We start from the raw sequence: 16,963 nt of genomic DNA, 5'->3' as shown, positions 1-16,963 counted from the left end.
AGATCTATGAACCAAGGCAAGCTGGATGTGGTCAAACATGAGATGACAAGATTGAACATCGACATCTTGGGAATCAGCGAACTGAAATGGACGGGAATGGGTGAATTTAATTCGGGTGACCATTATATCTACTACTGTGGGCAAGAAACTCTTAGAAGAAATGGAGTTGTACTCATAGTCAATAAGAGAGTGGGAAAGACAGTAATGGGGTACAACCTCAAAAATGACAGAATGATCTCAGTGCGTATTCAAGGCAAACCATTCAACATCACAGTCATCCAAGTCTATGCCCCAACCACTGATGCTGACGAAGCTGAAGTTGACCGCTTCTATGAAGACCTACAACACCTTCTAGAACTAGCACCAAAAAAAGATGTCCTTTTCATCATAGGGGATTAGAATGCTAAAGTAGGAAGTCAAGGAGTAATCGGAATAACAGGCAAGTTTGGCCTTGGAGTACAAAATGAAGCAGGGCAAAGGCTAATAGAGTTCTGTCAAGAGAACAAGCTAGTCATAGCAAACACTCTTTTCCAACAACACAAGAGACGACTCTACACATGGACATCACCAGATGGTCAATACCGAAACCAGATTGATTATATACTTTGCAGCCAAAGATGGAGAAGCTCTATACAGACAGCAAAAACAAGACCAGGAGCTGACTGTGGCTCAGATCATGAGCTTCTTACTGCAAAATTTAGGCTTAAATTGAAGAATGTAGGGAAAACCACTAGACCGCTCAGGTATGACTTAGATCATATTCCTTGTGAGTACACAGTGAAGGTGATGAATAGATTTAGAGGATTAGATTTGTTAGACAGAGTGCCTGAAGAACTATGGACGGAGGTTTGTAACATTGTACAGGAGGCAGCAACTAAAACCATCCCAAAGAAAAAGAAATGCAAGAAAGCAAAATGGCTGTCTGATGAGGCTTTACAAATAGCTGTGGAAAGAAGAAATGCGAAAAGCAAGGGTGAAAGGGAAAGATATAAGCAACTGAATGCAGATTTCCAGAGAATAGCAAGGAGAGATAAGAAGGCCTTCTTAAATGAACAATGCAAAGAAATCGAGGAAAACAGAATGGGGAAGACTAGAGATCTCTACAAGAAAATTGGAGATATGAAAGGAACGTTTAGTGCAAAGATGGGCATGATAAAGGACAAAAAAGGCAGGGACCTAACAGAAGCAGAAGAGATTAAGAAGAGGTGGCAAGAATACACAGAAGAACTATACAAGAAAGATCTTAATGTCCCTGATGTCCACACTGGTGTGGTCACTGACCTTGAGCCAGACATCCTAGAGAGTGAAGTCAAGTGGGCCTTAGGAAGCATTGCTAACAACAAAGCTAGTGGAGATGACAGTATTCCAGCTGAGTTATTTAAAATACTAAAAGATGATGGTGTTAAAGTGCTGCACTCAATATGCCAGCAAGTTTGGAAAACGCAACAATGGCCACGGGATTGGAAAAGGTCAGTTTATGTTCCAATTCCAAAGAAGGGCAATGCCAAAGAATGCTCAAACTATCGCACAATTGCACTCATTTCACATGCTAGCAAGGTTATGCTCAAAATCCTACAAGCTAGGCTTCAGCAATACATGAACCGAGAACTACCGGATGTACAAGCTGGGTTTCGAAGAGGCAGAGGAACTAGAGATCAAATCGCCAACATTCGCTGGATCATGGAGAAAGCACGAGAGTTCCAGAAAAATATCTACTTCTGCTTCATTGACTATGCAAAAGCCTTTGATTGTGTGGATCACAACAAACTGTGGCAAATTCTTAAAGAGATGGGAGTACCAGACCACCTTACCTGTCTCCTGAGAAATCTGTATGCGGGCCAAGAAGCAACAGTTAGAACCGGTCATGGAACAACCGATTGGTTCAAAGTAGGGAAAGGTGTACGACAAGGCTGTATACTGTCACCCTGCTTATTTAACCTATATGCAGAGTACATCATGAGAAATGCCAGGCTGGAAGAATCACAAGCCGGAATTAAGATTGCAGGGAGAATCATCAACAACCTCAGATATGCGGACGATACCACCCTAATGGCAGAAAGTGAAGAAGAACTAAAGAGCCTCTTGATGAGGGTGAAAGAGGAGAGTGCAAAAGCTGGCTTGAAACTCAACATTAAAAAAACTAAGATCATGGCATCTGGACCCATCAATTCCTGGCAGATAGAAGGGGTAGCAGTAACAGACTTCATTTATTTGGGCTCCAAGATCACCGCAGACGGAGACTGCAGCCATGAAATTAAAAGACGCTTGCTCCTTGGGAGGAAAGCTATGGCAAGCCTAGATAGCATATTAAAAAGCAGAGACGTCACCTTGCCGACAAAGATCCGCGTAGTCAAAGCTATGGTTTTTCCAGTAGTAATGTATGGCTGTGAGAGCTGGACCATAAAGAAGGCTGAGCGCCGAAGAATTGATGCCTTTGAACTGTGGTGCTGGAGAAGACTCTTGAGAGTCCCCTGGACTGCTAGGAAGTCAAACCAGTCAGTCTTAAAGGAAATCAACCCTGATTGCTCATTGGAAGGATCGATAATGAAGCTCGAGCTCAGATACTTTGGTCACCTAATGCGAAGAGAGATCTCTTTGGAGAAGACCCTGATGCTGGGAAAGATTGAAGGCAAAAGGAGAAGAGGACGGCAGAGGATGAGATGGTTAGATAGCATCACTGAAGCAATGAGCATGAAACTGAGCAAACTCAGGGAGGCAGTGAAGGACAGGAAGGCCTGGCGCAATATGGTTCATGGGGTCACGAAGAGTCGGACACGACTTAACGACTAAACAACAACAACAACAATATACTTTACTAATTGTAGTGCACAAGCAAAAGTAAGGATCCATCTCATATTACCAGTTTTACATTTGTCAGTTGTGTTCCTCCAATGCTTTCAAGCATAGGAGTTTAAGCTTAGTTTTGCACAACTTACCAAGGAGGAGCCATTAACAAGTGTGTTTCATAGATTTCAAAATCAGGTTGTAAGAAAAAGATGCTTCTTGATTTCATTAGTGTTTATTTTTTCCCAGTGATCAAATCTTACATAAAAGGAATGAGATATTTAACTAGACTGTATCCATACTCCACATTCATGGTTACCTGAGGAAACTTATAGATGTGCAGAATGATGGCCATGTAAAGAAATACATCACTGTCAGGTCCTCCAATTATTGCTATTGGATATTTCTGGATGTCACAGTTGTAATTAGGGATTAATCTGCCTTTAGAGGAAAGGAGTTCCACTGAGGCATGATATACCCATTTTGGAGTGAAATGGCTGTTATAGATTTGGAAGCCGAGTGTAACATTAGGTAAAATCTGGGGATTAGTATTGATCTCCTTGACAGCAAATACCAAAGCCAGGATGTATTGGTAAATCTGAGTTATGACCCTGAAGATAGAGGTACATGATCTGCTGTAATGCACTTAACTAAGAAGATATCTATTTTGCCCTTCCTTTCAAGTATATTGTAAGGAGTTATTCAAGCCTATATATGTAAGAACCAATAGGTCTCAACCATGCCACTTATTTAAAGTAGTTAGCAATTAAACTAATCTCAGCACTTTATTAGAAAGATCTGGCAGCAGTCATATTAACCAGGTTTCTTCCACTCCTGCTTGGTATCCCATAATTTTTGTTCTAGGACAGTATTAGGAAAGGTTTAGTATATCAATTATGCTTTCACTATTGACCAGGGAGGCTACAGTGAACATCAATTTGTGGAGCATATTTTTTATCACTCCTTGTAAGGAGATCAGTAAAGGAGTTCTTTGCCTTTCAGCTGTTCTTCAATTCCATCTTTTCTCTGTAAAAGGTTTACATTGCAAGACTAGGACAATGCTGCATATTAGCTTAGGTTAGGATGTTCATCAAAACAAGTTACTAGGGAGGGAAACTTGGTTCCCAGCTCCCTTCATAAAGCGTTGGTGTTGTGACAGAGGAAGGACTAGTTGCATAAATTTGGCTGTATAAAAATATAATTGAATTAAATATGTTGTACAATATCTCCAAAGAAAAGACCCTGGCTTCTTCATGCCAAATCTAACACTGATGACATTCAGGAGAGGGATTGACAAACAGTTAAAAGACAAAAAGAAACATCCTTTCTCTAATATTCTCTGCTTGGCATTTGGTGGCACCAGATCAATCAAACAGGTAAAGACAATCAATATGGAGAAAGTCATAAAATCATTATGCATAGGAAAGCCAGCATACATATGACACAACCAGCAATTATTTTACACTCTATGTACAGATGTCTCAAGACCAAATGGCACACTCTATGCTAGACATCCACCCACGTGTGAGCATACCACATACATAATACAACTCAAACAATGCTGTTACTTTCTCACATCTTCTGGTCTATTTTACATGTATGTCTCTGGGCATGATTGAATACTTGCATAATATCCTCAAAGAGGTTGCTAGAAGGAGGTGTCTTGAAGTCCATCATTCTATAAAACAGATAGATCTGAGAAATGATGCCAGCAATGTTGATGTCCCCTGCCTGGTTTTGCTTGTGAAGAATAGGCAGAGGATCAGCAGTGCTGCAATTACTATGAGAAATGTTACATATTACTGTTGGCCAAAGCATTGATAGGAACACTGTGGACATACCACATAGAAGGAAACAATTCATTCTGGAACTCAGATCACCTTTTTCCATCTTACCTTTCCTTACGTATTCTTAGTTTAAGACCCAAAGAGTGACTTGGCGTGCATGTCTGTATGTGTGTGGATGGACAGGATGGGGACCTCAGACATTGAGATAACCATTGTGTGTGGTCAAGCACTGACTAACTTTAATTGCAGATACAAATGGAAATAGAGATAGCTAGATAGCTAGATAGCTAGCTAGATAGATAGATAGATAGATAGATAGATAGATAGATAGATAGATAGATAGATAGATAGATAGATAGATAGATAGATAGATAGATAGATAGATAGAGATAGAGATGATAGCTAGATAGATAGATAGAGACAGAGATGATAGCTAGCTAGCTAGCTAGCTAGCTAGCTAGATAGATAGATAGATAGATAGATAGATAGATAGAGATAGAGATGATAGATAGAGATAGATTGAGATATAGAGATAGAGATAGAGATGATAGATAGACAGATAGATAAAGATAGAGATAGAGATAGAGATAGAGATGATAGATAGATAGATAGATAGATAGATAGATAGATAGATAGATAGATAGATAGATAGATAGATAGATAGATAGATACAGACCTATTCTTTAAGGAGAGCATAAATACATCTTAACTCATTGGCTCACAATATGACTTCAGCATTACTTCCATGTTTCAAAGCATCCTTGACCTGAAGCAATCATGTTATTCTGCCATTCTCAAAGCAGATCCTGTATTAAATAGAGGATTGACAAAATGACCTCAGCAAATGAACTTCCATTCTTTCTAAACAGTGCTTCAATCAAGAAAGTTTGGAACCTGATTATAGACATGGACCTGCCCAACATGGTAGCATCTTTGAAAAAAAGTGTCCCAAAATTTTCCTTTTTTTTTTTTTGGTGCATATGGTGCAGCAGTTTCTGCTTCATGTCTAAGTTTTAAAAGTTAACAGCAGTGTGGCTGTTCTATGGAGATAAAATAAACATGTTTCCTTTTGACATTTTTCAAAGAAAGTACTATTGCAAGTAAGCTATTATCTCCTAGGTAATTATAAAATTAGTATCATCATTGTCCCTTCTTTTCCATGTCTCCAGGGAATCCCAATAGACACTGACAAAACAATGACCTCAGGCTCAAACATTACAATCCATTCCATTAAAATAAACTCAGAAATATAGAACTGCACAAGGGGAGATCAGGAATGCATGGTTGAACTGAGATACTTCATGATCTTCATTTTCTTGAGAGGCTGGTTAATTCCAACTCAGCTCCTCAGTTGAATGGTAACATTGGAGTTTCACTTTGATGTCTACAATGACCATATTTTATACTGAGTTGCTTCTATTCAGAACTCTGGTTTTATTCTTCTCTCCTACGATGATGTGCACTTCTCTTGTTTACAGCTGCAACCTCAGTGGTCCTCTTCCAATTGTTCACAAGTATTATCAGTCTGGAGACTTAATCATTGCAGCTATTATTTATCAGGTCTTCTTTCTTGCAAATGAGATCAATTTTGAAAGTGTCCCTTCTCATGATGTGCTTGATCAGTACCTGTAAGTATCCCCATCCTCATTCTCACACTCATCACCATCTAAATGCTGGATTTCCTTCCTTCCTTCCTTCCTTCCTTCCTTCCTTCCTTCCTTCCTTCCTTCCTTCCTTCCTTCCTTCCTTCCTTCCTTCCTTCCTTCCACATTTCTACTCAAATGTAAAATAGTTATTATTATATTATTGAATGCAAAGGCCTTTAGCCATGTCTAAATTCTACAGCTCAGAGAAATTTAGCCTCCCCTAGTATTACAGTGTAAAATGAGCCAAGTATTCTTGTTTTCAATCATAACACTACTTGAGTTATTTTTCCTCAGGAATGTTCATGGTCCTCTGCTTCATGAGAGGAAAAAAAACATGACTAATCTAGGCTGTGAGTTGTCCTGAAAATAGTAAATCTATCTGAGAATTTTCTGAATTTTCCTCCTTTTCATCTCACCAGGGAATGAAGCAGTCTGTGGTGGGACAATGGAACTGAATGACAATTTTTACAGAATACAAAGCCTAAATGTTAAGTTAATTCCAGAATGTTGTGTCCATAGGATTGAAATCACATAAATCCTCCCCCTTCTATTCCTTTGAATTGGAATGTTATTGCAAACATCCAAATTAATCCTGGAAGAGACATCTCACCATGAATTTGACAATTTTCTAGAAGAACCTTAAAGAGAGGAAAGACCAGGCTATAAATGGTGTCTCAGCTCAATGTTACATATCCCACCCCCACCCCCCACCACATCAGTGCTTCCCAATCCATATGATTTAGGGCTATTGTTTGCTAAAGACCAAATTCCAGGTGTCTACAGTAAACAATAAGTACTTTTTTTGTGTGTGTATGAATATATGTAACAAAGATAGCAACTGTCTGATTCTGAAGCAGAAATATATTGACATAGTTTGTAACTCTCACTGAAGGTTCCTCACTCATAATTACCAACACACGTTGGCTCTGGCATTTGCTGTAAAGGAGATCAATGAACATTCTGAGATTTTACCCAATGTTAGCCTCGGTTTCCACATTGCTACCGACTATCTTGAGGAAAGTTCAACTTATCATTTAGCCCTGGAATTTCTATCTACAAAAGATAAATTTATCCCCAACTACAAGTGTAATGACCAGACCACTACAGTGGCTGTCATTGGAGGACCCCGTTCTCAGACCTGTCTCAACATGGCAACCGCTCTGTGCAACTACAAATTTCCCCAGGTGAGACACAAAAATGGAGCAAGATGGGAAGTTCACAAGCTATTTATTACTTTGAGATACTGAGAACTTGTAACAACTCTTCTCAGAAGTATCCCAAAATATCTGGCAACAATACAACCAATTCATGATCTGCAATGAAAATGATCACCACTGCTGTTCTTTAACACAGTATGAAACGTCATGATGCTAAGTTGGTAAAATCATAAGGAAGGCTCTTATGCCCTTTCTACCCAAACCAGAAAGTTGGCTTACACTAAGGCTTCGAAACTGTCTTAAAGTCAAGCCGGAGTGCCAATAAACAAAAATACATGTTACACATTTTTCTTTCAAAATACCCCTTTTTGCCTGTATTCTTCTATTTTTTCCCTATTTAGATCACATATGGATCAGTTCCATTAATAAATAATGAAACAGGAGCATTGTTTGTCAAATGGATGTTTCCAGATGAGATGCACCAGCTTAAAGGAATACTGCACTTACTGTTGCATTTTGGATGGAGCTGGGTGGGGTTGGTTTCTCTCTATCTGGAGGATAAAGAGAGGTTCATTCAAAAGAGTCTTTCCATGTTTTCAGAGAAAGGAATCTGCTTTGATTTTATAGAATGTCTCCCCCAAATGATGTATGGAAGTAAAGCTGCTGAAATTGTGGAAGAGGCACGTAAATTATACAAAGTGATCATGGGGAGTACAGTCATTGCAGTGATCTTGAATACTGAAATTACAGGCATGGTGACATGGAGAGTAATGATCTGTGGTTTTGATTCTAATGCTTTTCCAAAGGAGAGAAAAGCCAAAGTTTGGATCATGACAGCCCAGATGGAATTCACCTCCATTCTTATGCAAAGACAGCTGCCCCTTGATTTTCTCCATGGTGCTCTTTCCTTTGCAATTCACTCAAAAGAGCTGACAGGATTCCAACAATTTATGCAGAAGAGAAACCCAAAGTTTGAAAAAGAAGATGGTTTTATTAGGGATTTCTGGAAAGATGCATTTGAATGCTCATTCTCCAGTGAGATGATAGATGGGAATGCTGAGAGGATCTGCACTGGAGAAGAGAACCTGGAGACTCTTTCCAATTCTGTGTTTGAGACCACCATGAGTGGATTCAGTTACAGCATCTACAATGCAGTCTATGCTGTGGCACATGCTCTGAAGGTCATCTATTCCTCCAAACTCAAAGAAGGTCGAATAATTGATGAGAACAGATTGAATTTCTTCCTTCAATCACCATGGCAGGTAATGTTCACTAATGCAAATTCAGGAATGTCACCAAGTCAGTTAAACTGTACTGGATTGTTCAGTTGATCACAGCAAAGTGATCTGTTGGATTTCTCCCTTTCTTAATTTTGTGATGGAAGTCTCATTTGAAACATATATTCAACTGAGATATTTTAGTTAGGTGATAAGGGAGAAAATGCATGTGATGGAGAACAAACTTCTTTTCCAATTTTATATAGTGTAGATTGATGCAAAATTTTACTTTCCATTGAGCATAGGCCAAACCGAAAGAACTGAGATTTGTCTTTATCATTCAAGGAATCCAGTTAATATTTCTATTTCTTTGTTTCTTCATTCAGCTCCATCACTTTTTGCAGCAAGTCTCCTTTAACAACAGTGCTGGAGAACAGGTTTCTTTTAGCCCAAAAGGTGAATTAGAAACTGGATTTGATATTTTCAGTTGGGTCACATTCCCAAACAACTCCTTTCTCAGAGTCCAAGTTGGAAAGATTGACCCTACAGCTCCCCCAGACAATCTTCTCACCATTTCTGCCAAGGATGCCGTTTGGCCCCACATATTTAACCAGGTCTGTCTCATTTTTCACTTTTTATGAAATCATTTAGCCACTGATCCATGCAATTAAATGCTTAAAAAAAAAACTTAGATAAAGCTACTAAGCAGCCTCAGGCTAATGTTTTCTTTTGGATATGATATGAACATACACTACTAAAGTAAAAGAGGTGGTTTAAGGTTTCTATATCTAAAATATTTCTTTAGTTCCAGTGCAAAGCTATCTTAGTACCCCCCCCCATTGTGAATCCCACAGGGATTACATTAGCACGCTCTGGGCGATTAGCGATTCCGAGTGACTGGTGTCCAGGAGCCGGAGTGTAGCTGTGGCTGTTTTAAGGTGGTGCTGGCTGCCTGATGGCGATAGAGGTGATAGAGGCGGTGGGGAAGAAGAGCTCCCCTGGCCTCCACTGTGGGGGGCAGCTGGACCTACTGGTATGGGGAATGGTAGGCTGCTGGCTGGACTTTCCATCTGATTTTTGGACATTGGAAACCCCAGACTTCTGGAGGTGGCGAAGACAGCAGAGACAGCCTCTCTATGACTTTGCATCATGTGATGATTGGCTGGCAAAAACTGCCAGAGTTTTTGTGAGATGTGTTTCCTTCTTTTACTGCTGGAGATTCTTCGTGATTACATCCTTTTTTCTTCCATAGGTGAAGCTACTCCCAAAGTGCTTTGTTTTCAATGCCATGATTTAGCCTGTGAGGAGGTTTTATGGGGATCTGGGGTTGTAGGGTGGTCAAAGAGAGTGAGGGGAATGTGATTAGACCCTCTTCTTTGGGTGACAGCCAGGGGGAGGGATGGTGGAATGGCTCCCTGCTGGGTGGATGAGAGCAACTGTGTAGGCAGTTCTCCTGTAGGATATGGTGTGCGTGTGGAGGGTGTGAAGACCCAAGGTGCTGAGAACTGCTCCTTTAGCACAGTTGAGTTTTACCTCTACCCTGGTGTAAGTAGGTTGGTGGGGGGTTCCCTTAGAGTGAGAGGAGAGGTTAAGGATGGGTGATGAAGAGATTGGTGGGTGAAGGTGGCAGGGCATTGTGTTTCAGTGGTGTCAGATACAGGAAAATATGGTGGTGGGGGTGCATTGCTCACAGGGAATGCGACCTCAAGTACCGGCTTGGTGTTCCAGTCCCCTGAGTCAACCCATTTACCTTCCAAGCAGATCAACAGAGGCTTGGGTCTTAGGCTGCTGCTTTGAATGACAGATTAATGTGAAATAAGGCACCCCCTTATTGCTGATTTGATCATCATGGAGATGGTTGATCTGGCATGTGTCACTGAGTCTTGGCTGGGGCCAGAGGGAAGAGTTCCTCTCTGAAATATGCCTGGCTGGGTATTGAGTGTGGCACCAGCCCAGATTACAGTGTAGGGAAGATTGTGTCACTATTTTTATCAGGAGTCTCTGGCAGTTACTAGGGGCATTACTCTGCAAGTTCCCAGTTGTGAGACCCTTCGTCTGTTCCTGGGCTCTAGGGATCAGTTGGGATTGCTGCTACTGTACCAGTCTCCCTGATGCATATCAGCCTCCCTGCCTGATGTCCTAGACCTCACTGCAAGGTTGGTGGTGAGTTTCCCAGGCTTATGATTCTGGGGGACTTCAATCTACCCTCCCTGGGAGTGGGGTTGGAGGTAGCTCAGGAATTCATGGAGACCATGACTTGCATGTGCCCAGATCATCCAGGGCCCAACTAGAAATAGTGGTCACACACCCGATTTGCTGTTCTTGTTGCAGCTGTTCCTTTCTGACCTGGAACTGGTGGACCTATTTCTGATCCCTGTGTCATGGTCAGATCACAACCTGATGTCTATCAGCTTCTCTAGCATGGCGCCCCTTTGCAGGGAGGCAGAACCTATTAGGTTGGTCCACCCCCAGTGACTGATGGACCTTGTTGGGTTTCAGAAGGAGCTGGGGGTTATGACTGAAGATCTGCTGCACTGTTCTGCCAAGACCCTAGTGGCCAGCTGGAATAGGAAGGTGATTAAGGCTTTGGACAGGATTGCAGCTATGTGACCCCTCCCAACCCATGGAGCTTATCACCTCCCTGTGGTATATGGAGGAACTGAGTGGGATGAAACAGATTAAGAGACATCTAGACTGCTGCTGGCAGAAGGCGAAGAATGAACTTGACCGAACATGGATAAGAGCTGCTATCAAAGCTTACCTTGTGGCAATCCATGCAGCAAAGCAGCAATACTTCTCTGTGCTAATTGCATCTGCAGAAAATCACCCAGCAGCCCTCTTTAAGATGACCCAATTTTCTCTGGGGAAGGAGGATACAGAGGTCTAGCTGCAGGGATACACTGAGGCATTTGCTGATTTTCTGGAAGACAACACGCTCGGATTCATTCCCAGTTAGTCGTAGGCGTGGCTGTTGGTCTAGTGGAGATGCATGGGGCAGGCTCTTGCCTGGTTAAATGGGAATGGTTTCATCCTATTGCTCTCAAGGGAGTGGACAGGATCCTAGGGAGTGTGAGCACAACCACCTGTGTTTTAGACCGTGCCCCACCTGGCTGGTAAAGGACTCTCAGGAGGTGATGAGTGGGTGGGTAATGGCAGCATTTAATGCATCCTTGAGTGAGGGGGTGGTGCCACAGCCCTTCAATAAGGCTGTGGTCTGCCCCCTTCTTAAGAAGCCATTGCTAGATCCCACCCTGATGGCCAAATTTTGTTCTGTCTCCAACCTCCCCTTCTTGGGGAAGGTTGTTGAAAAGGTGGTCTCACTGCAGCTCCAGAGGATCCTGGATGAAATAGATTATCTGGACCCCTTTCAGTTGGGATTCAGGCCTGGTTATGGGATGGAAATGCATTGGTCACCCTTTTCGATGATTGCTGGTGGGAGTGGAAGATGGGGGTAGTACATCTAACCTTTGCCTACTTGATCTCTCTGTGGGTTTCGATACGATCGACCACTGGATCCTTCTGGAGTGGCTCTGGAGGTTGGGAATGCTTTCTCCACTCCTGTTTAACATCTACATGAAGCCGCTGGGTGAGATCATCCATCACCATGGGGTGAGATATCATCAATATGCTGATGATACTCAGTAATACATCTCTGCCCCTGGTGAGTTGAGTGATGACGTGATTGCCCTTTCACAGGGCCGTAGGCTGTTTTGGTCTGGATGGGGAGCAAACTGTTGAACCTGTTGAACCCTGGCAAGACAGAGTGGCTTTGGATTTAGGGCTCATTGGTTCTGGGAGAATTACCATCTTTGGTTGTGGATGGGTTGGCACTGCCCCAGATGGATCTGGTGCACAATCTGGGGGTTCTTCTGGACTCAGGACTCCTGCTCCATCAACACAACCACTTGATTGGCTTCTTTTCAGCTTGGGGCTGCAGGCAAAACCATTACTTCAGGGCCTTCTGGAACAAGATCAAGGTGAGGACCAAACTTAATTGAGAGGGAATAACATTCCACAAGGAGGGGGCCACAGTGGAAAAGGCCCTTCTTCATGGTCCCATCAGATGTACTTCCCTCAGTGATGGGACCTGCAACATACCCAACCTCCCCACTCTGGTGGGCCGGGTAGATGTAACTGGGGAAAGATGATCCTGCAAATAACCAGGCCCCAAGCCATGTGTGGCTTTGAGGGTTGTAACCAGCACCTTGGATTGAACCCTGAAGCTGATCATCAACCAATGCAGCTCCCACAAAAGAGGTGACACATGCACAAATCTGGAATTGTGCAGATCTATGCAGGCCACTGCATTTTGAGCCAAGTGAGGCTTCCAAGTACTCTTCAAGGGCAGCCCTAGAGCGCATTACAATAGTCCAAGCGGGAGGTGACTAGGATGTGGGTGACTGTGAGAAGAGCACATTGGTCCAGGAATGGGTGCAACTGATGCACAACTGGTAGTTGTGCAAAGCCATCCTGGCAATGACTGCCAAGTGCTCGATTGTGTTTTTGGCCGCTGTGGGGGGTGGGGTGTTGATGGGTGTTTGTATTGGGGTTTTTGTTTATAAGCAACCCAGAGTCACTGTGTATAAATTGGGTGGCCATATCAATTTGTTAAATCAATAAATAAAATACATAAATAGTATGCAGGATGTTTTTCTAACTATATCAGTAAAATAATGACACTCTAGAAAAGTATATAGTTTATCAGAAACAAACCATTTATTGAAACAGAATGGAAATATTTTAAAAAATGGAATATACATGGTTCGTGATGTCATCTACTTAGAGTTAAATTTTTAATAGCCTCATCTGAAATAGATGAAATAGTGAGCAGAAATATATTCCAAAAACAGACTTTCTGCTGAAGATTCTCTCTGTCTCTTTAGCTAAGTAGTTATACTAATCGAAGTGGAATAATATCATTGCATACTATTGAGAATTTAAATGGCTTTCCAGAAATAGCCTGCATAAACTCTGTCAAATATATTTCAAATCCATTTCAAATATATATCAAATTATATTGAAATATATGATTCAAAAGCAAAGACTTTCTGTTGGAGATTCTATCTATATCTACATCAACATCAACATCAACATCAACATCAACATCAACATCTACATCTACATCTACATCTACATCTACATCTACATCTACATCTACATCTATCTATCTAATCTAACCAGAGCACCATTTCAAATATGATTGCACACTATCTATAAAATTCATTAAATGGGAGGGGGAGGCATATGGACTTTTTTTCCTAAAAATAAAACAAAGTAATCAATGAAGGAAGGAATATGACACAAAAAAACCTTTTTTCTTACCCGTTTCTTCATCTCTAAGACAGAATTCTAGAGTTGATTTAGAAACCATATTATATACCAGTTCAATCTAATAATTTCAGAGAATCATACCCACAAAATTCTTGAGTCTGTGGACAAAAAAGAACACTTTGAATTTTTGGTGGATGTGCCCTAAAGTAAACATCTTTTAGAAACAGGAGAGAGAGGGAATTATCAGTATTATCTGCAAATCATTAAAGAGAAGATCAAACTCCATTTGTTTTCAATCTGCTCCAAGATTCAAGCAAACAAAGAAAGCCCCCAAAACTAAATTACTCTGCAAGTAGTAGCCACAATAAAAATAGCTCAGTTTTGGAAATCAAATTGTTGCCATAAAAAGTTCACAAAAGTTTACATAAATGATGACCAAGTATTGAAAAAGCTCTAATAAAATTGTGACAACAACAACAACAACAACAACAACAACAACAACAGAACTCCAAGGAGACCATATTCCAAGGGCTCCAGAGTTAAAAGCTCTCCCAAACCAGCTTCTAGTACTGATTTCCTCAGAATAGATCTTTAGAATACTATGTTGGGCACAATCAGACCATTAGTGTAATTGGTGTGAGATAAGGAAGAGTCGAGGAATTCCATGGAGAATTTGAACCAGAAAGAAAACTGGAAAATGGAACACCAAGGTTTGGATTAGATATGAAGTGTTTGAGTATGTATAACTGATAAAAAGAACAATCCCAAAACATAAATCCTTCATGTGAAAAAAATTCAGTTTTATTTATTAACAGACATTACCTCTTTCCATCTGTAACAAGAAATGTCCTTTGGGCCATAGCAAGTTAAAAATGGAAGGGAAATTATCTTGCTGCTATGACTGTAGACTGTGTCCAGAAGGGAAGATAGCTGACCAAATGGGTAAGCAAAGGAATAGATTGAATGTATCAATGATTGAATAAATATAAATGGGGGCTGAATTTTTAATCAATATTATGGTGACTTAAAATCTTGAGCTTTACATCATATTATACAGGTCAGCAATGAATTATTTGAACTAATTGTTCATAGTTCAGTATGATATTAGATGATAAAATGAATCAGTTGACTCTAACTAGGAGGATCAATAGATTTCTCACCTTTGAATTGTTTCTTAATTTTCTTTGAAAATTATAAACAGTCTTTGAGGAAACCAAATTTTCTTGGGAGACTATCCAAAATGCTTCCTTCGTACCTTCTTTTTGGAAGTAAAGGTAACTTTGCAATGGTATTTTTTTTCCACTGGTTTCTACTTGTTTTTACTTTGTATTCCACCTGGATGGATGGATGGATGGATGGATGGATGGATAGATAGATAGATAGATAGATAGATAGATAGATAGATAGATAGATAGATAGATAGATAGGCTTATGGAACTTACATTGCTGCCTATCCCATAAAATGATCCTAGGCAGCTCACCACAACCCATAAAAACACTGGACCAGTCAGCCTCCTGACTCAACCCCCATTGTAGCCCAACACTTTGGGGAACAGCCAGTTCTTCCCAGTCCACTACAAGGATAAAAGTGCAGGTTTCCCTCGAAACTCAAATGGAAGATTATTGCAAAGGGCTGGTGCAGCTACAGAGAAGGTGCCCCTCCAAGGTCCCATCAGATGACAGCATTTAAAACAGAAAAATCTGGGCAGTGCCCACCTAGCTGACCTATTGGGCAGGCAGATACGCTTGGAGAGAGGTGTTACCCAGAACTGCACGTGCCACTGCACTGTGGACCAGTTACTGTTTTCAAATGGTCTTCAAGGGCAGCCTCATTGAGGGTGCATTCCAGTAATCTGCTTGGGAGCTCACTGAGGCTAGAGATAACTGTAAAAATTATAGCATGTTGAAATGGAATTGATGGTGCTTCAAATAATAGCATTTCTGTGAAAGGTTTTGTTGTTTGTTTCTTGTTTTCCAGACTTAGATGATTGTTTCCCATGTCCAGAAGATCAATATCCAACCAAGGATCGGGATAGTTGCCTTCGAAAAAGAATAACTTACTTGACTTATCAAGAGCCTTTGGGGATTTTTTTGGTAGTGATTGCAGTGTCCTTTTCTTTCATCTCAGCTTTGGTGCTAGGAATCTTCATTAAACATCAGGACACTCCCATTGTCAAAGCCAACAACAGGAACCTCACCTACATTCTTCTCATAGCTCTCTTTCTTTCCTTCTTTTGCACTTTGCTCTTCATTGGGCAACCTGACCAAGGGAAATGTCTCTTGAGACAAACAGCTTTTGGCATCACCTTCTCTGTAGCTCTTTCTTGTATCTTGGGGAAAACAACCATTGTTGTTCTTGCTTTCATGGCCACCAAGCCAGGCTCCCAAATGAGGAAGTGGGTGGGGAAAAGGCTGGCTATTTTTATTGTCCTATCTTGCTCCCTGGCACAATTCTCCATTTGTGTGGGGTGGCTGGCAATTTCTCCTCCATTCCCAGATTCCGACATGCACTCCATGGCTGAAGAAATTGTGCTGCAATGTAATGAGGGTTCAACCACAATGTTTTATGTTGTCCTTGGCTTTATGGGGTTCTTGACTGTGGTCAGCTTCACCGTGGCCTTCCTAGCTAGGAATTTACCTGACAGCTTCAATGAAGCCAAGTTTATCACCTTCAGCATGTTGGTCTTTTGCAGTGTTTGGATGTCATTTGTTCCAACTTATCTGAGCACCAAGGGCAAGTACACAGTGGCTGTGGAGATCTTCTCCATTTTGGCTTCAGCAGCTGGATTACTGGGCTGCATCTTTTCTCCCAAATTGTATATCATTATTCTGAGACCTGAACTGAATAAGAAGGAGCAACTAATAAAGAAATGAAACTGATTGTTATTCCAGACACCCTGCATAAAACCCAATATTCTCCAGAGCCATTTTTTTAATGTAGGGGAAAACCCCAGAGTCATCTATTGGGGGAGATGGGTGGCATACAAATTTAATCAATCAATCAATCAATCAATATCCCCTGCCTCCAATCTGAAAATGTGAGAACCACTTAGGTGTAGTGAGCAAAGTGCTGGGCTAGAAACTGAGAAACCATGAATTCT

General features: G+C 41.1%; 1 protein-coding gene across 1 annotated transcript; it reads left to right on the top strand.

The window, feature by feature from the left end:
• The first annotated feature begins 3,277 nt into the window (after positions 1-3,277).
• LOC112542579 (vomeronasal type-2 receptor 26-like) lies at positions 3,278-16,736 on the top strand. The gene is made up of 5 exons (XM_088144010.1): positions 3,278-3,315; positions 6,050-6,199; positions 7,110-7,401; positions 8,490-8,636; positions 15,813-16,736. The coding sequence occupies exons 1-5, from the start codon at positions 3,278-3,280 to the stop codon at positions 16,734-16,736; spliced, it is 1,551 nt and encodes a 516-aa protein (XP_088000136.1).
• Positions 16,737-16,963: the final 227 nt, after the last annotated feature.

This window comes from Python bivittatus, unplaced genomic scaffold (genome assembly GCF_059951505.1).
Source record: "Python bivittatus isolate LINGU-HERP-01145 unplaced genomic scaffold, Pbiv_v1 ctg000430_np1212, whole genome shotgun sequence".
Lineage (NCBI taxonomy): Eukaryota > Metazoa > Chordata > Lepidosauria > Squamata > Pythonidae > Python > Python bivittatus.
The sequence above is the reverse complement of the archived record's forward strand: the minus strand, read 5'-3'. Positions and strand labels throughout refer to the sequence as shown.